The 21,390-nt window shown below is 41.8% G+C and overlaps 1 protein-coding gene across 1 annotated transcript in view; it reads right to left on the bottom strand.

The window, feature by feature from the left end:
• LOC109916389 (receptor-type tyrosine-protein phosphatase R-like) overlaps positions 1 to 21,390 on the bottom strand; it is a 192,679-nt gene that overhangs the window by 140,207 nt on the left and 31,082 nt on the right. Inside the window, exon 3 of the mRNA XM_048607929.1 lies at positions 600 to 713. Coding sequence (XP_048463886.1) covers positions 600 to 713 — 114 coding nt within the window. The remainder of the gene's footprint in view (positions 1 to 599; positions 714 to 21,390) is intronic.

Below are 21,390 nucleotides of genomic sequence, written 5' to 3'. Positions count from 1 at the left end.
TATTCAAAACAAAATCCTGTGTTTCAGGACTCACTTATTTCTCATTTACTCCCCATTTGTGAGATATTTAATCAGAATTTATAGCTGACAAACTATAAAAGCCAAGGAGACAGGAGGGAGAATGGAAAATGGAATATTGCAGTATGTTTCAGAAAGCTGCTAGTGCGACTGCACATTTGGGATCCATTAGCTCTTATCTGCCTTCATTAGCTCTTCTCTTAGTTTCAAGTAATTGTCAACAATATTGAAAGTAACTGTGTTGTAAGCTCTTAATTTGTCCTTCTACATTATGTAGGACACTTGTGCACATTAAAAAGAAAACCACAATATATTCACAACTAATCGTATTTATCAATGGTAACTAATAAGCTTTAGATGAATTACTACAGTGTAAGATTTATCAAAGAAAATACTTTATCTTTTATTTTGAAAAAAATAGATCTTTGGTGCAAAGTAATACTGTGATAATATTTATATCTTTACACATTTACAAATGAGGCTATATTGTTCATCATAGCACTTTTTTTTAAACCCAGACAAAGGAACTAATGTGATGGATGCTACAAATATAATTGTTTAGTGGCTGGAAGGTAACTTACATTCAGATGATTAATATGCACTTGCTGTGGTAAAAGGCCCAAGGCTGCAGCTATTCCTTCACGGAATATCCGAAGTAAGGTGACATTCAATTTTTTTACATCCATTTGTATGGCCTGGAGAAAAGGGCATGAGAAATTTCAGTAAAGATGAAAATGAATAATTCTTTGAGGTTTTCATTAGGAGTATCCATTACCTGAAAAATGCCACAGAACACAGGCCAATATTTAAGACATCTAAATACAGCATATTAAAAAATGGGAATAAATGCAACTGAAACATATATGGGAGTACTAACTTGGATAAACCTCAAAAATGGGCAAAAACATTATGATAGAACAACTTCATACTACCCCAGCCTTGGAACGATCTCCAAATAGAGTCAGTTCAAAGTAGACTGTTCATTGGTAAGAAGCATTTCATTGGTGGCAACACCATTTAACAACATTTAACCTAACCTCCTCCAGGACTTTCAATTCACCCACCCCCAAAACCTCATCTTCACCATGGGCATCCAGTCCCTGTACACATGTACCCCCACACAGATGACCTAAAAGCCCTCCACTTCTTCCTCTCCCACAGGCCCAACCAGCCCCCCTCCATCGATACCCTCATCCGCTTAACAGAACTTGTCCTTATCCTCAACAACTTTCCTTTAACTCCTCCCACTTCCTACAAACCAAAAGGGGTGACTATGGGCACCCGTATGGGTCCGAGCTATGCCTGCCTCTTCGTAGGATACGTGGAACAGTCCCTCTTCCACTTTTACACGGGCACCATCCTTCACCTCTTCGTCCGCTACATCGTTGCCTGTATCAGTGCTGCCTCGTGCTCCCATGAGGAGCTTGAACTGTTCATCGACTTTACTAACACCTTTCACCCCAACCTCAAGTTCGCCTGGACCACCTCCGATACCTCCTCCCCTTTCTAGACCTCTACGTCAGTGAGACCAAACATAGACTCAGTGACAGATTTGCAGAGCACCTGCGCTCTGTATGCTATAATCAACAACACCTTCCAGTCACTAACCATTTTAACTCCACCCCTCCTACTCCCTGGGTGACATATCCATCCTGGGTCTTCTGCAGTGCCACAATGATGCCACACTGGAGGAACAACACCTCATATTCTGCCTTGGGAGCCTACAGCCTGCAGGCTTAAACATAGACTTCACCAGTTTCAAAATGTCCCCACCCACAGCCTCATCCCTTGTCCAACCCTGCCTCTCATCCCCGCCTCCTTGACCTGGCACTACCTGTCCATCTCTTTCCCCACCTATCCGCCCCACCCTTCCCACTAATCAATCCCCTTACCCCTATCTGCATCCACCTATTGCCATCCCACCTTCCTTCCCCCAGCCTCACCTCTCTTCCCTGTATTTATTTCCCACCTCCCTTCCACCTCCCCAGTCTTGATGAAGGGTCCAGGCCCAAAACGTTGACTCACCTGCTCCTCTGATGCTGCCTGACCTGCTGTGTTCCTCCAGCTCCACGCTGTATCGACCCTGACTCCAGCATCTGCAGTTCTTGCTATCTCCATTGAACAATAGCCTGGATTGCTTAAAGCTAACCTGCATTTCTTAGTGAAGAGCTTAAGATTTGGGGTCTTAAAAAGAATTAACATGAAGCTCACTGAGTCTTGGTTCAAATTTAATGATGACGCTTCAAAGAAAACGCAGGTGGATATGATCATTTGCATCTTAGAAGATAGAAAAGGAAAAGGTTCAAATTGACCACAGCAATGACATTGTTGGCATAAGAAGTAAGAGAAAGACAGAAAAGAAAGTTTGCTAAAGGCTAAGGTTAAGAGAGGAAGCAGATAATGAGCTTTATTTTATGTTTTGCCCAAGGCCCTGGTTAGCTGCTAATGAAGTCTCCAGTGCTCGAAATGTAGCATTTCAGAATTCTTCAGGAGATTTGAAGCATCTGGCACAATAAAGAAAAGAGGTTTCTTGAAGGGGAGGTTGTGAAACTTTCATTTGAAGATGATGAACCATTACTGTCCATTTGTTTCATTACTTCCTAGTGAATTTCACTATCGAAAACATCTCTTGCATTAAAAATGTTCTTTAATATTTACCCCTTTCACAAATGCTTGTTGTTAACAATTTATTTTGTTAATTTAGTTGAAGACTTGCTGAAAAGAATAAATGCTTATGTAGGGCTGCAATTTGAATGTGGCCTATAAGTGGGTGCCGACCTTTCTCAATAACATACTTGTAGAGACCAGCCCAGTGCTAAATGCCATGTACACGGATTACTAACCCGTATTTCTTAAACAGCGGACCCCTCTTAAATGAGGAGGTGCATTCAGGCTGCTTCAACTGGTTGAACTGTTAGTGATGGTGTTGATGGAAGGCATGACACTTCCAATGAAACAATAGGACAGAGGGTTAATCCAGGAGATCAAGATGAAAAGAGAGGGCATGTTTCTGCAGGAGGCCAGGTGGCCCTCAAGGTATACCTGTAAAGACAACAAAACTGAGTGGCCACTGGGCTGAGATCCAGGTGTCTGACCCTAAGCACCTGGAATCACCTTACATGAGAATAGTCAAAGCTAGCCATTGCATCTTTCAAAACATCATATACCCACCATACCACCAGCCTTTCACACTCCTTCATGTGCTATCTCTGCATTATTCACCCTTAAGCAATCCCAAACAATTAGGACTCATGCCTAGCTAGCAATTAACTGTTTCACCTCATTCTCATACATTTGCCAATGTTGCGAGCCTCATCTTGTAGCCTCCACACTCAGTCAGCTATGACACCAAAATGACCTCAAACATTTTGCAGCACACTCACTGATATTCTTCCCTCCCTCATAGACAAGCAGAGGTTATTAATAACAGGGTGAAGCAGAAGAGAACTGTTAAGGGCCAAATGTGCCTGTGTCTTGAGCCCTTTCAAGGAAACGGGTGCACCACATTACACAGTCAGAGATGACTGAGGATGTAACATTTGGCATCCACAAAAACATCCAAAAAAATCCTGCTTTGTGCACTTCTCAAATCCCAATGTATCCACATCCTGCTATCTGACATGATGTGCAAGCTGAAGGGAGAATAACTGTGAACCTCTTGTTTCCAACTTCATCCCCTTTGCTGCATCCAGCCCTTCTCTTTTTTTCACCCTGTTCTCAGATATCCAAATCCTGCTACCTCACCAACCAATGATGCATTGTGGTGGCTTAAATATTGGAGGAACAGGAACAGTACAGGATAAAAGTACACAGCTCCTGCCAGGACAGCGCCCATTCACTACCTTGACATGCCCTGTATGGTCAAAACCTACTGCACCTTAAAGGAGTGAGCTACAGTACCTCTCCCTGGTAATATCTAACAGTTCAGTCATCACATCCTCGTCGATGCTAGCATCCTCAGACTCTGTTCCTGGCTGAGAATATGTAGGAAGTGTGCTCCATGGGTATCTTAGATGTGTACGGTGTTCTAATCAGGTCCTCTTTCTCCCGTCTCTGTGAATAGTTTCCCCTCTTTTCAGCCTATGGTCCCTCTGACCATTTTACTGCAGCCTCAAACAGTCAGCACCAACACTCCCATCCCCATATGCTAGCAGGCTTTCTGCTAACAATCATTAAAGGTCTTCCACCAGCCTTGTAAAAAAAGTTCAGCAACATTTGCTTTTAATTCCAACATGTCTTCAGGACAAACACACAATACTGTGACTTGCACTGCTACAGTGGTTTGGTCACCATCTTTGTCTGCCCAGGCTTACAAAAAGGCTGTCTCCATTAATACCACAGAGTCAAACGTCGTGGGTATAAACATTTGTCTTTTAGCCTCCATAACACATCAGTTTGCTTAACGAAAAGATATTAATGTACCATATTGGAAATACTTGCAAACTATAATGGATGTTGGAGATCTGAAATAAAAAACAGAACGTGCTCCAAGAAAGAAAATAGAAAGGTTAACTTGGCTTCTCTCCCCGCAGATGCTGCCAGACCTGCTGAGTTTCTTGAGCACTTACTGTTTGATTTGTCTCATTTGAATTTTAGAACTGGATGCAACACGAGACACAAAACAAGGCACAGGTTTTAAATATTTGATAAGTCTTTGATGGCTTTTGGAATGACCTTCAACTCACACTGGAAGACAAAGTTGCTGAAGTCTGCAGCAGGCATAAATGTTGCGAATTATACACAGTTGCCCCAATAATTACTACAAAACAGGAAATGGCTGATACCTTTTTGAGGATGTAAAGGTTAAATGTTGAATTGCAATTAAAATGTATCTGCATACCTCTAGGTAAGACTGATTAAGAAACCTCTTCCTGAGCAGATTAGAACATAAAACGTGTTTCCTGCTGTTAGAGCTATGCCTGCAATGTTAATTATCAGTATCTTGTTTCTTCTGCACATAAAATGTCTCTTGAGTTCTTATTTGATTATATTGTATTTCTAGGGAAGGAAATCACCATCTTGATGGATTGTAGAAATGTTACTGCCAATGTTCTGTACAAAGTTAAGTGGAAGTAATATTGATATTGTTTCTCAGATGAGAGCAGTACTTGTCAACACATTCGTCTTGAGCTTTGTGCTTCTAATTTTGCATAGCAACTGCAGGCTAGCCTTCTGAGAATTTAGAATCCTTATTAACAATCTGCTTTGAAGATATTGAACTTTTCATTTACAAAAGCAATAAAACTGATTCCACTTATGTTCATTCCACTATCTAGTGCAAATCCTGCTAATATTTTCAGGAAGCTAGAATCGGTCTTTCCACACAAAGATTCGGTTGAAGTTTTTTGTTTTTTGTAAACAGTGCTTGAAGTGTTCATATTATACAACAGGAAGGGAGATGAATTTTAGAAGGAACTGTTGCAAAAGCAGTGTAGGCAATTAGCAGTGTCAAATCACTAATCTATTAATTGACAGGGTAGGCAATGAGAAGCTGATTCCCCTGGCTGGAACATTTAGAACTAGGGGACATAGGGCAGGATGTTTTCTGGTTCTCAAACCCACCTGTGGGTGGGGACAGATTGGGAGAGAAACGATCACTCAATGTGGTGCCTACTGGGAGGATTAAATCCATTATTTTCAGTGCTCACTCCAAACTCCTTTCCCTAATGATTAATTCCTTCTCACTCCTCGGCAACAGCTTGAGATTAAACCAATCTTTTTCTCGCCTTCATGTCACATTTGACCCAAGGATAAATGTCTGACTGCATATTCACACCATCACTAAGATTGTCTATTTCCATTTCTGTATTGGGAAGGTGCACTGATTCTAAAGCCCCAATATTCCCAGGGTTACCACAAAATTTAAAAAGTAGGCAAAGTCCCCAGTTTACCTATCTGATGGAATCAAGTTAATCGTAAATACTGACCAGGTTCCTATACTTAACAAGAACTACAGTTCATTACAAATAAGCAAATTTTAATCACGAGTAAACACTAATGAACTAGCAACACATGGCTATACCTGTTAAATGTCTCAACCCTTTTATAACCCTACATACACATAGAGACAGATACAGACCAAAAAAACAACATTGGTTTTATGGGTGGAGAGGGATAAAAATTGGGAACCACAGTTCAATAGCACCAGTCCAAAGGGTTGGCTAAGATGGCCCTTTGGCTTGCCAGGACTTTCTGCTCTTTAATCTTTTTTTTTCCAGTTCTTCACTTATGAATGTACAAACAGGGAACAAGAGTAGGCCACTCAGCTCTTTGAGTCTGCTCCACCATTCAATATGATCAGGGCTGATCTGATTTTAACATTAACTCTACTTTCTAGGGTGTGACAGGTGATCTGTGTGGGATCTCTCAGTAAAACACACACCATAAATGTGTCAGGAAGCTGACCAATTCCATTTGTGCAAGATCCATACCATTTCATTTCATTTCCCTATGACAAGGTCAGTGCAGCAGCCCAGGCAGTTGGATTCTGGAACATAGCTGGGTTCCCCCAAGTGAGGGTGCTATTGATGGCACACATGTAGCACTGAGAAGACCATTTCAAAATGCAGTGGAATTCGTCTTCAGGAATAGATTCGATTTGATAAACAGTCAGATGAATTGTGATCACTGTTACCGCTTCCTGAAGGCATGTGCCTGCTACCCTGGCAGCTGTCATGATTCCTACATCTTGGCACACTCTCGAGTCCACACCAACCCTCCAAAGAGCATTCCCCCAAGACTCTTCCCCCTACCCTATCCATCCCATGGCTAACCTACCTAGCCTGCATATCCCTGGACACGAATGGCAATTTAGCATGGCCAAACCATCTAACCTGCGCAGTTTTGGACTGTGGGAGGAAACTAGAGCACCCGGAGGCAACTCACACAGACACGGGGAGAATGTCCAAACTCTACACAGACAGTCACCCAAGGCTGGAATTGAACCTGGGTCCCTGGGGCTGTGAAACAGCAGTGCTAACTACTGAGCCACTGAGCCACTGTGCCACCCTTTGGTCATGTTTGGACTTGTGCGATTAGTATATGACATTCCCCTACTGGACAATGACAAGATGTAGGTCTACAATGGACATTTGGAACAGAGCAGTGCTGACTTAGTGAGGGTGCTTAGATGGGATATAACTATAGACAGGTAAAATGTGAGGCATGCTGGTTAAATAGCAACAAGGGTGAGAAAGTAGGGTTGTGTTAAGGAGTGGTGGCCATGTCAGTTATTGGTAGCATGGCTTTGTGGCTGCTGTGCTATTACATTGCCCGTGAGGGAGAAAACAGATTGCCAACACTTGTCCAGGTTCACAGCAACCTTTTGTAGATGGAATGGACACAAGGGATGCCAGTCATTAGGCAGATATCCAGTGAATGATAATTTATTATGGAAACCATAAAAAAAAGACCATAAGACACAGGAGAACATGCAGGCCATTTAGTCCATCGAGTCTGATCCACAATTCAACTTAATTGCAGCTAATCTGATATTCCTCAACTCAATTTTCTTTCCCCATAACTCTTCAATCCATTGCTGATTCAAGATCCGTCTGCCTCAGCCTTGAACAACGCAGCCTCAACTGCCCTCGGGAGTAAAGAATCCTACAGACTCTCTAACCTCTGAGGGAGGACATTTCTCCTTATCTCAGTCTTATAAGGGTGATTCTTTGTTCTGACATTATGACCTCTTGTCCCAGGTTCTCTCACAAAGAGAAAGGTGTGTGGTAAGATGGGGCTGGAATCAAACCCAAGCAACACCATAGCAGAAGGAGTGGTAATTAATGCGGTGCATTTGGTGAGATATGGCAAGAAATTTTCCTGAGCCTTGCAATGAGAAACCCTCCAAAAAAAAACTCAATGCAACCTGCACTTACCCAAAACAAGTAGGATTTGGCTCTACAAATGCAAACTGAAATTACATCAATGTGACATTAGCAAATCAGCATCATGAACATTGGGAATGTGAGCAAAGCCATTTTCAGAATTACAATGAATGCAGAATTGGAACACTCGCATCACTCAGTCCTTCATGCTAACAGAAATTCATAAGACCATAAGACATAGGAGCAGAAATTAGGCCATTGGGCCCATCAAGTCTGCTCCGCCATTCAACCATGGCTAATAAGTTCCTCAACCCCATTCTCCTGCTTTCTGCCCGTAACCCTTGATCCCCTTGAATGTACTCAATGACCTGGCCTCTACAGCCTTCTGTGGCAGTGAAATCCATAGATTCACCACTCTCTGGCTGAAGAAGTTTCTCCTTATCTCCATTCTAAAAGGTCTTCCCTTTACTCTAAGGTTGTGCCCTCGGGTCCTAGTCTCTCCTACCAATGGAAGCATCTTCCCAACATCCACTCTGTCCAGGCCATTCAGTATTCTGTAAGTTTCAATTAGATCCCCCCTCATCCTTCCAAACTGAGTATAGTCCCAGAGTCATCAAACGTTCCTCATATGTTAAGCTTTTCATTCCTGGGACCATTCTCATGAACCTCCTCTGAACCCTCTCCAGGGCCAATACATCCTTCCTGAGATATGAGGCCCAAAACTGCACACAATCACTCTTTGTTCACTCTCAATGTGAACTTACTTCAGTGGCAACAGTTCTGTCTCTGAGTCGGAACATTGTGGGTTCAAGTCCTACTCCAAAACCTCACCTCATAAACCAAGGATGAAATTTAGGCTCCAATTGGATGGCACAATAACTCATTGGTTAGGAGTTTTGCCTTACAGAGCTAGAGACCTAGGTTTGATTTCACCCTTGAGTGACTGTCTGTGTGGAATTTGCATGTTCTCCCATGTCTGCATGGGTTTCCTCTGGGTGCTCCGGTTTCCTCCCACGGTCCAAAGGTGTGCAGGTTAGGTGGATTGGCCATGCGAAATTGCCCATTGTGTCCAGGGATGTGCGGGCTAGGTGGATTAACCATGGGAAAATGCAGTGTAACAGGGATAGAGTAGGGGGTAGGTCTGGGTGGGATGCTCTTTGGAGGGTTGAGGTGAACTCAGTGGGCCGAATGGCCTACTTCCACACTGTAGGGATTCTATGATTGCAATGGAGTGTACTGAAGCATCAAATTTTGGATAAGGCTTTAAACCAAAACCCGTTTCCCTCTTTAGGTGACTGTAATACATTCTATGTATTAGATACCGTTTCAAAGAATATCAGGAAGTTCGCCAACATTCATCCTTCCAACATATTATCTGGTCACTTATTGTCTCCAAAAGCCACACAGACTATACTTCGGTGTAGTTCAAAGGCAGTGAAATGCTTTGGGACATCCTGAGAACAGGACAGGTACTAGATAAAAGGGGAGGTTCATGTCTGCAGTTCAGCTGAGAATTTCATTTTGAAACCAAGCAGTTTCAGGTTGAGGTAAAATTGGCTTCTGCACTGGTTAGCACCCCAGCAAAATATATTAAACCCTTCAAGAATGTTGTTTTGTATCCTCTCACATCTGTACCCCTTCCAACCAGTGATGAAGGGAACAAAATCAAGTTTTAAGTTTTCAGAAGTTTCAAAGAAAATCTCCAGCACATTTTCAATACGGAGCAGGAGGTACCCACCTCAATTGCTCTGTCCTAACATTAGCTACCCAAGGAGTGCCACCAAAAATACACTTTTGAGCATGTATGTACCTTTCTCAATGGCCTCAGCAGTATTCTCAGTAAGGTGTGTCTGCCTTTCACATTCTGTTTTGCCACAGTTCAAGCTTGAGAAAGATACCAGTGTAACACCCTGTCAGAAGCATAACTGTAGCTTAACCGCATTTTACATATTTCTTTTTTTTTTATTAATTCATGGGCTGTGGGAGTGACTGGCCAGAAGAGCTGGCAGAGGTCAGTTTGAGTCAACCACATTAAGGTGGATCTGGAGTCACACGTAGGCCAGGCCAGATAAGGATTACCAGATTTCCTCCCTAAAGGGCATTAATGAATCAGGTGGGATTTTATAACAATCAGCAGTGATTACATAGAGTCATAGATTCAAACTGCACAGAAACAGACTCTTCAGTCCAATCAGTCCATGCCAAACATAATCCCAAACTCAACTACTCCCACCTGCCTGCTCCTGGTCCATATCCCTCCAAACCTTTCCTATTAATGTACTTATCTAAATATCTTCTGAACTTTGTAATTGTACCCACATCCATCACTTCCTCAGGAAGTTCATTCCACATCCAAACCACCCTCTGTGTAAAAAAATTGCCTTTCAGGTCTTTTTAAAATCTTTCTCCTCTCAATTTAAAAATGTGCACCCTAGTCTTGAAATCTCCCATTCTAGGGAAAAGGCAACCACCATTAACTCTATCGAAACCCCTCATTATTTTATAAACTTTTATAAGGTTGCCTCTCAACCTTCTTCGCTCCAGTGAAAAAGGTCCCAGTCTATTCAGTCCTTCGTTAGAAATTAAACCTTCCATACCCAGCAGCACTTTGGTAAATCTCTTGTGAATGCGCTCCAACTAAATAATATTCTTCTTAGATCAGTGAGGCCCCTTCTGGAATACTGTTATTAAGCTGGAGAAGGTTCAGAAGAGATACATCAGGATGTTGCCGAGTATGGAAGGTTTGGGTTATAAAGAAAGGCTGGATAAACTGGGAATTTTTTTCACAGGAGGTTGAGAGGCGACCTGATTGAAATTTACAAAATCATGAGAGAAATAAATAGAGTTAATGGCAGTTGTCTTTTTCCTAGGATGGGGGATTTAAAGATTAGGGGATACATTTTTAAACTGAAATGAAAGAGATTTAAAAAAGACATGAGATGCAATTTTTGTTTTTACACAGAGGGGAGATCGTGTGTGGAATGAACTTCCTGAGGTGGATACGGATACAATTACAGCACTTAAAAGACATTTGGACAAGTACACGAAAAGGAAAGGTTTGGAGGGATATGGGCCAGAAGCAGGCAGGTGGGACTAGTTTAGTTTGGGCTTATGTTCGGCATGGATTGTTGGACCAAAGGGTCTGTTTCCATGCTGTATGATTCTACGACTCTAAAAGACGCCTCACCAATGTCCTGTACAATCTCTGCACGATTTCCCAACTCCTTACTCAAAGGACTGAGCAATGAAAACAAGCGTGCTAAATAGCTTATTAACCACCCTGTCTATATATGATACAAACTTCAAAGAGTTATGTATCTGAACCCTTCAGTCCCGCACATGGTTGTTATTAGAGGGGCTTCTTATTCCAGACTTTTAAAAATTGAATTCAAACTCCAGCACCTGCCATGGTAGAGTTTGAATCCATACCCCCAGAACATTAGAGATAACAAGGTGTAGAGCTGGATGAACACAGCAGGCCAAACAGCATCAGAGGAGCAGGAAAGCTGACGTTTCGGGCCTAGACCCTTCTTCAGAAATGGGGGAGGGGAAGGGGGTTCTGAAATAAATAGGGAGAGAGGGGGAGGCAGAAAGAAGATGGAGAGAGGAGAAGATGGGTGGAGAGGAGACAGACAGATCAAAGAGGCGGGAATGGAGCCAGTAAAAGTGAGTGTAGGTGGGGAGTTAGGGAGGGGATAGGTCAGTCCAGGGAGGACGGACAGGTCAAGGGGGCGGGATGAGGCTAGTAGGTGGGGGATGGGGGTGGGGCTTGAGGTGGGAGGAGGGGATAGCTGGGAGGAAGGATAGGTTAGGGAGGTGGGTCAAGCTGGGCTGGTTTTGGGATGCGGTAGGGGGAGGGGAGATTTTGAAGCTTGTGAAGTCCACATTGATACCATTGGGCTGCAGGGTTCCCAAGTCGAATATGAGGTGCTGTTCCTGCAACCTTCGGGTGGCATCGTTGTGGCACTGCAGGGAGCCCAGGATGGACATGTCGTCTGCGGAATGGGAGGGGGGGTTGAAATGGTTCGTGACTGGGAGGTGCAGTTGTATAGTGCGAACCGAGCGTAGGTGTTCTGCATAATGGTCCCCAAGGCTCCACTTAGTTTCCCCGATGTAGAGGAGGACACAACAGGAACAGCGGATGCAGTATACCACATTAGCAGATGTGCAGGTGAACATCTGCTTGATTGAAAGGTCTTCTTGGGGCCTGGGGGTGAGGGGGGAGGTGTAGGGGCAGGTGTAGCACTTCCTGCAGTTGCAAGGAAAAGTGCCAGGTGTGGTGGGGCTGGAGGGGAGTGTGGAGCGGACAAGGGAGTCACGGAGAGAGTGGTCCCTCCAGAAAGCAGATAAGAGTGGGGAGGGAAAAATGTCTTTGGTGGTCGGATTGCAGATGGCGGAAGTGTCAGAGGATGATGTGTTGGATCTGGAGTTTGGTGGGGTGGTACGTGAGGACGAGGGGGGATGCTGTTTTTGTTGTTGTGCGGGGAGCGGGTGTGAGGGATGAGTTGCGGGAAATGCGGGAGTCACGGTTGAGGGCGTTCTCGACCACTGATGGGGGAAGTTGCGGCCCTTGAAAAACGATGACATCTGAGATGTTCAGGAGTGGAATGCCTCATCCTGGGAGCAGATGCAGCAGAGGGGAAGGAATTGGGAATAGGGGATGGCATTTTTGCAGGAAGGTTGGTGGGAGGAGGTGTATTCTAGGTAGCCCAATGGTATCAATGTGGACTTCACAAGCTTCAAAATCTCCCCTCCCCCTACCACATCCCAAAACCAGCCCAGCTTGTCCCTGCCTCCCTAACCTATCCTTCCTCCCACCTAACCCCTCCTCCCACCTCAAGCCCCACCCCCATCTCCTACCTACTAGCCTCATCCCGCCCCCTTGACCTGTCCGTCCTCCCTGGACTGACCTATCCCCTCCCTAACTCCCCACCTACACTGACTTTTACTGGCTCCATCTCCGCCTCTTTGACCTGTCTGTCTCCTCTCCACCTATCTTCTCCTCCATCCATCTTCTATCCGCCTCTCCCTCTCTCCCTATTTATTTCAGAACCCCCTTCCCCTCCCCCATTTCTGAAGAAGGGTCTAGGCCCGAAACGTCAGCTTTCCTGCTCCTCTGATGCTGTTTGGCCTGCTGTGTTCATCCAGCTCTACACCTTGTTATCTCAGATTCTCCAGCATCTGCAGTTCCTACTACCCCCAGAACATTAACCTGGATTACTAGTCCAGTGATATTACCACCACACCGCAACTTTCCTAATAACCCATGGCTCAATCCTTATGTAAAGGGGTAAAGAGAAAAAAAAAACTTGCTCTTATGTAGTACATTCGTCCTGACCTACAATTTGGCCATTGCAAAATTAATGTTTGATTTACCTTTGCTTTCCTAGTACTTTCATGCAGTATCTTATCTGACTTGTTATGTCACATGATGAGAATAAAGTTGGCGAAATAGCAAATTAAAAGTTTTGAGTAAGAATTTATCGTGTTGGTTTGGAAAATTATCTGTTCCCAAATGACCTGTAATCTTGAGAGAGTAGAAAATGGGAAGGTTTAAAAAGTTTTATTCATTAAAAATCTATGAATTATAATCAACATCTATAACAGAAGCATGCAGCTGGCAAGAGTTTAAAATTGTTTCTACTCCCGATAGGCCATTACAAAAATGCACAAATTAAGGAAAATGTTGCCAAGGCTTATGAAACTAATTGCTTTCCAAAACTAAAATGCCTCTGTGCTACTGTTACAAATTACTTAGGACATAAACATTAATAGAGGAATAATATTAAAATATACAGAACTCAGATCCAATTAACTTGAATTATCACTTGCATGTTCATTAAACTTTGTTGATTTACAGAACTGCTGATGGATTGTCACTTCTGAATTATGACCTCATTCAACTACAGTTAATAAAACACATTATTACCCGAGCTCTGACATATACTTAAAAAGTTATTCAATGCATTAAATAGAATAATGCTATGACAATGCATTACCCCATTATTACTTAACTGAGACTACATTTTAGCACGTTAAGCATTGTTAGCAAGTGATAGATTGGTGAGTGGCAAATAGCCAAAGTTATGCTTCCCTGTACACCTTATACAATTGAACTAAAAATTAAGCACCTTATTTCTCAAAAGAGTGGCTGATGGAGTTTACTTTGGATAAATGTGTGATATTGCATTTTGGTAAAACAAACAAGGGCAGGATTTATATATTTAATGGTAGCTCCCTGGGTAATGTTGTCAAACAGAGAGACCTACGTGTTCAGGTACACAGTTCTTTAAAAGTTACACCATAGATAGACAGAGCGGTTAAGAAAACATTTAGCATGCTTGCCTTCATTGTTTGAGCCATTGAGTACAGGAGTTGGGATATCATGTTGAGGTTGTGCAGAATGTTGCTGAGGCCACTTTGGAGTACTGTGTACAGTTCTGGTCACCCTGCTATATGAAGGAGATTATTACATTGGAGAACATTCAGAAAAGATTTACCAGGATGTTGCCAGGACAGGAGGGTTTGAGTTATGAGGAGAGGCTGGATAGGCTGGCACTTTTTTTACTGGAACATAGGTGGTTGAAGGATAACCTTATAGAGGTTTATAAAATCATAAGGGGCATAGGTAACGTGAATAGCAAAGCTCTTTTCCCTAGGGTGGGGTAGTTCAAAACTAGGGGGCATATTTTATAGGTGAGAGGAGAAAGATTTAAAAGGGACTGGGAGGGGAAACTTTTTCACACACAGGGTGTTTCGTACGTGGAATGAACTGGTGAAGGAAGCGGTAGGTACAGATACAGTTACAACATTTAAAAGGCATTTGGACAAATACATGGATTTGAAAAGTTTACAGGGATATGGACCAAATGCAGGCAAGTGGAACTTGTGTATTTGGGAAATTTGGTCAGCGTGGACAAGTTGGATCAAAGGGTCTCTTTCCGTGCTATATGACCCTAGGACTCTTAACTGCTGAATTCTCATCCAGAAGATCAGAATCTAAATCTGCACAGCAAATGACTCTATCCCTTGACAAGTTTGATTATCTGTGGCCCTTGGCTGAATCAATTTTCCTCAGTGGCAGTGGGAGTGATTGGGGGAGAAGAAAACAGGATGAACAGAAAATAAAACCTGGCATAATATTAGCTCTTCAAAAATCTACAGATTAGATTTTCCCTCCCATTCTGTAAGAAGCACCATAGGTGCAGACAGTAAGACAGCTGGGGGTGGAGGATTTTGTTTTTATATTTATATTCAAAGTTCCACTTTGATATGCTAACTAAGTCTAATTAATGCTTCGACTGCATTCATTTGTGTTTGGTTATTTGCTTATTTACAATCCTTCTCACACTCTGGTAACCAGTAAGCAACACATTTTCCTTCCAGAGTTCTCCCAAACACATCAGCCCATTGGGCCATCAAACTTTCCATTTTCAAGTTGAAATGCCGCAGAGTCTTCCTGTTCCGATCTCTGGTGTCCCAGGCCATTTAAATCACCTATAGGTCTTCCCTATTGGCACAAACATCCAGGAAATTATAGAAACCTTTCAAGTATGCTTGGTCTCGAGAGATGTTCAAGATGAGCAAAATATTGTCATTCAGGACAACAAGTGAACAAAGCTGAAGCTAATGGTTCGCTCTCCTTAACCATATACAAATGTCAGCCCATATACATGCATACATTTTTCCTAAGGAGAACTGTGCTCCTGTTTAATATTAAATAATATATGCTCTTGACCTTGTTACAAGAGCTCCCCTCTCCAAAACTGTGACCTTGATGCCTGTGCTAATCAATATCCAACAGCACACTATACAAACACACATCCACAAGAGACAGCTGATGAAACTACCATCTCCTTGGGACATTTCTGAATCTGTTGTGGATTAAGTCATAAAAGAATAGCAACTATTGAACTAGCAATCTTTAACAGGTATTTGATGTTACGTGCTAGATACTAGAAGTAGCATGTTTTGATGAAGCAGAACTACATTATACATAATCACTGCAAGATCTTTCTAATGAATGAAACAGGACCTATATTTGACTAACATTTCACTTATATCATCTTTATGAACAAAACAATGAAGAAACAAAACCATTTCAATTTTCATATATAAATATATCTATTTAAACTTTCCTACTGCAATGACCACTAAACATTGTATTTTTACAAAGTACCAAACCTAACCTTATGATATGCATTCATTCAGGTAGAATGATAAATGTAATACACATACAATTTTGTAATAATGTAGCAATCTATTATTAAAGCCTTACCATAATGAATCTAATATTATTCTTGTACTGATGATGAATGTAAGATTTATTGGTTCATTCCACTTATGAATGTAAGTCATAAAATCCCTATGCTATTCATTCACCAGATGTGGTATTGTGAGCAATATTACCGGTACAAAATTTAAATAGCTGAGACCAGAACAAAGATTTTGACAGCAGCTTCTCAATACTCTTTCACCACCTACCTTTACTATATGCCAGAGGACACAGAGTTTCAATATCTCCTGCATAACCAGTGAAGCTTTTATTTTCCTCACAGTACCAACATTTGATTTCCTCACTGCATCCCTTTACTCATGTACTGTTATGGATCCAACGTCATCTCGCACACGCGTCTCTAGCTAATATGACAGCATGACATTTCACTCTTTCAAACAGCACAGGGATTGCCTGTTATTTGTAGCGAGATCTCAGATCTGTTAGACTAAATTCCTCAGGGGGTTCTGTACCTGTGCACTTTTTGTACCTGTAACTTTCAGAGCTGAACTACACATGCACCAATTAAGGCAAATCTATGGTTGGAAAGGATTTTCAACTTTATGAGCAATTTGTTATTTTTTAAAAAATAATTAAATAAAAGTTATTTCTTTAATCCAAATTCAGTTCCACTCACAAAAGTTTCTACTCATTTTCAAACTTAAATCTCCCAAATAAAGAAGAGCCACACCTCTTTCCTGTGTTACCAGTAGCAACATGACTAACCCATATGTAAAACCTACTTTACTTGAATGAACACAACTCTGAATAAAATATTTGGTTTTTAACTGGCCTGTTTTAAAAATGTAAGAACAAGGAAACAGATCAAGGCAATTGCTAAGAATGCAAACACTGACTGACACATTTAATAAGTTGGGTTTGGTAGAAGCATTTTCCACTCCTGAGAAGAAAGCAAAATAGTTTGTAATTTATCCAGTAATTAATAGCATTGATCCACAATATCATATTTCAAACATTAAGAAAATACAGACGGGCTATTGACCAAGTTCTGTTATGTAGATATAAAGCATGTCAATGTGTAAATACTGGAGGCATTACATGAGAGGCATCTGAAATAACTGAAACCAGTAGACAGCCTTGCTCAAAGACAGAAATAGATTTTTAAAAAGGCAAAAATGGATAACAAACTTTCTGAATAAGAATAAGCAGCAGCTATTAGTTTTGGGAATAATATTGGACTGAAGGGAAGTAATGAGTGAAGTGTACCAGAAGCAGCACTGGATGCCTCCTGAATTGAATCACTTGGTCTCGGAAAGATAGTAGAATTGGTAAAGAACCCAAAAGTGGATCAAGGGGAAGCAGATTAATTGGATGAATCAATTGGAAGTCGAGACAGAATTTAGAAGTGGACAAAACTTTTTCTAAATTAACCTAAGTAAATGGAAGTGTAAGGTGTTCCACTTTGAAAGACAAATTGGAGTATATACTTGTTACAGATAGAAGACCTGATTTTTTTTCTCAAAGTCGTTAAAGACTTCAACAAGTTAAAGACTCAACAAGGAAATTCTTTCACCTCTGCACTCAGCTGCCACAATGTTCCATCCAGATGGTGTGCTGCATTGTCACAGGTACTGTCTTTCAGACATGTCTGCACTATTAGTTTGTATAACATGATATGACCTACTTGTAGAACAGCAGGAGAGATGATACAGTACGTTGCAGGCCCACTGGTCCAGAAGCCAAGTGTAATCCAGCAGGTCATAGCAAATCCCAGCATGGCAACAGGTGGAACTTAACTGAATTAAAATATCTGAAATTATTCCCAGTAGTGGTGACTATGAAACTATCATCAATTGTCATAAAACACCATCCTTTACCCAGTCTGGCCTACATATGACTCGAGAATTAGAGTAATGTGGTTGTCTTTTAACCACCCTCTGAGCTGGTTGAACAAGACTCTCAATTCAAGGGTAAGTTAGGCTTAGGCAACAACTTGTCCCATGCTCAAAGGGAAATATAATTTTCCATAAGATACTGTCTTCAAAAATATCAACAATACTTTAAGATTTCAGGACAATTTGAAAAATAGTGGCGAACCCACAGAGAGCTGCATGATATCAACTTGCTCATTTAAACTTGCACGATATGTTAAATGAAATGATGTGACAGTCAATGCAGTGGATAATTTGCACGCTGGGTTGTCAGGTCATTAAGCCATGCACTAACGTGTGACTTCTTGCTGAGCATTTGGAGCACTTTTTCTGAAAGTATTTGCTCAAGCAAAGGAATAAAATAAACACAGTCTCTGGAAATATGAATGCAGATGTGGAACTTTGATGGTATTGTTGTTTCCCAGTTCCCTCACCCAGCTTTGCTTAATTTGAACAGCATTAAGTGACAAACAGGAGGTAAGACAATCTGTTGAGACTGGAAAAGAAATTGCAGTCAAACCTAAACAAGAGATAACCCAACCACCCACCATACATTATTGCCAACATTTCTACTTCTATCTAAGTACTCTCTGTGTGACATATTTTATATTCTCATATGTTATGTGTTGATGGGCAGGAGGTTACACTTCCTCAGGGACAGGATTAATTCTGATTCACTTTCCTGCATCATCATTAGATTTGTTACGCTAATGAGAAATACAACTGTCTGCAACACACACATGGAGCAATGTTACCTTTTGAATGTTCTAATTAGGAAATAAGTTTAATTACCATCTATGTTTTTGAGAAGAAAAAAAGTGCTACCACTGGGAGGCCAGAGCACAATTAGATTGAATGGGCAAGAGATAATTTGTATAGATGTAGTTCTGCTTCTTCTGGCCCCACATACATGATCATTAAAAATATTTTGATTATGCCCTGCTCGTTTATAGCTAAAAATCACAAACACAATCATATGACACAGATTTGGATATTTAATAAACTTCCCATTGGACAAACATGAGCCCTCGACAAAAGGAATGACAAGATCGAAGATTGTGAAATGGCTTTACAGGGTAGATGTAGAGAAGATATTGTACTTGTGAGGAGACAAAACGAAGGACAATATGTATGATGATAATTAATATTTTCAAGGGATCAAACAGGAGAAACTTCCTTTTTTGGAGAGTAATGAGAATGCAGAACTCCCTATCACAAGGAGTAGATCATAGAATCCCTACAGTATGGAAACAGGCCCTTTGGCCCAACAAGTCTACACCAACTCTCAGAGCATCCCATCCAGACTTGTCCCCCTACAACCCACCTAATCTGCACATCCCTGAACACTATGGGCAATTTAGCATGGCCAATCCACCTCGCCTGCACATCTTTAGACTGTTGAAGGAAACCGGAGCACCCGGAGGAAACCCATACAGACGCAGGGAGAATGTGCAAACTCCACACAGATAGTTGCCCAAAGGTGAAATTGAACCTGGGTCCCTGGCACTGTGAGCCACCATGCCACCCCAAGTGAGGGAACCTGTTACCTCTGGTGGTTGTGATAAACAGCTTTGATGCATTGAAAAACACATGAGAGAGGAATGGAGAGAAGATTTTGCTGGTAGATGAGATGGAGAAGCAGGGAAAGATTTGCGTTGCACATAAAGATGGACCGGCTTGACTAAATGGCCTGTTTCTGTGCTGTACATTCTCTGCCGAAATGCATGGATGGATTACTTGCACACCTGAAAATTGCTGCTGGTGAGTTTCTATATTTCAATGCTGCAACAACAATGTGTTCTCATGATTTTGAAAGGCCACCTGCTATTTTGCAAGTTTCTGCTGTAAAATTCCTCATGGATGTTTCCTGATCAGCCCCATGCTCACAACAACAAGTAGATAACACCTACACCCAATCTCTACTTCATAGTTTTGCTTCCAATCTTACACTCATCAGACTGAAATGCAAGAAAATCAACTTTAGAAAGGAAGAAACATTTTATACAGCACAAGAAGTAGGTGCTGATTGATTGGACAATGGTTGGCATGGAGATGCAGCAGCATCTGTTAGCTGTCTTATTTAACTGATTAAATTGATTAACTAATTAGGGAATTTCTATCTATCACAAGTCTACATTCACTAGTCAATATGTGCATTGGGATTCCACCACTACAAGATCAGTCCTATTAACAACTTAGTAAATAGGCACTAGCCATCTGCTCATTGTGTAAACTTGACATTGAGTTAGGACCTATCAAAACTATCCTGAGCAGTAATGGCTACCCTCTTCAATTCATTGCTTTTTATATATGATGCAAACTCATGGAAGGGCCTATGGTCGCCACCTTTAGTCCTGAGATGTACCCAGTCTACCTCAGTTATTCTGAAAGGGAAAGGAGTCTCCAAGAGTTGAGCAGTAGGTGAAACCAGCTGTCTCATGTGGCTATTTTGCAATAAACACCCAAATAATATGGTCCACTAACAGGATGCTGCCATCAAGCCAAAAGACTTTGAGTGGAATTCTCCCAGCCATTGAGGTGGTGCGGACAATGGTAAGAAACTTGGGAGAATATGGCGAGAATGAAAAAGTTGGATTCTTGATGTCATGCAAAAAAAAGTCTGAACTTCCCTTTAAGGTTTTAATGGTTAGATGAGAATAGTGAGGACATTCTTTCCATATGCTTGCATAATATGATTAAGCAATCTTACCTTCTTTATATGCAGTTTGCAGTACTCCCAGGTAATGCTGAGAAACCAATTAAAGGTTAGAGAGGAGGCCTGGCAAATGAAGCTCACTGCTTGTTTTTCCACGCCTCTTGGTATTAATAGTCAAGCAGCAGAAAGTGAAGACCAATACCTTCTCTGCAGTGTTTGGAGTGTGGTGGAGCTGAGGTTTAGATACGGTGCCCACAGTGTGAACACTGGAATGTGCTGACAGCAGTGAACATTTAAACCACCGCAAACACAAGGCTGAGTGAGAAGGATCCCATGGAGCCTGGACGCATAATTAATGAAACAAACAGAGGGTTGTGTGAGAAAAAAGGATATTTCTACACATTGCACCCTTTCCAATGAGTAAAGGGTGATGGAGACAGCCAATCTTTGCTGCATCCCCATGGCAAAACCCTGACCAATCAGAACTGATATAGTGATTGGAACCAGGTTGACCTTGTAAACTACAAGGTTCAAGATGGTGTTGTTAACCTGGGCCAATCAGGAAAGTCCTGGCTGACCAATATAACCAGGAGATTAGAATCTCCTCAGTTGAGGGCTGACTCTGAGCTAGCTGGCTATAGCCAGTGTACTGTGCACTAATAAATACTGGGTGACTGGGTGACTGGGTGACTGGGTGACTGGGTGACTGGGTGACTGGGTGAC

This window comes from Rhincodon typus, chromosome 18, assembly GCF_021869965.1.
Source record: "Rhincodon typus isolate 14 chromosome 18, sRhiTyp1.1, whole genome shotgun sequence".
NCBI lineage: Eukaryota > Metazoa > Chordata > Chondrichthyes > Orectolobiformes > Rhincodontidae > Rhincodon > Rhincodon typus.
Note: the sequence above shows the minus strand (reverse complement) of the source record. Positions and strands in the feature narration are given on the sequence as shown.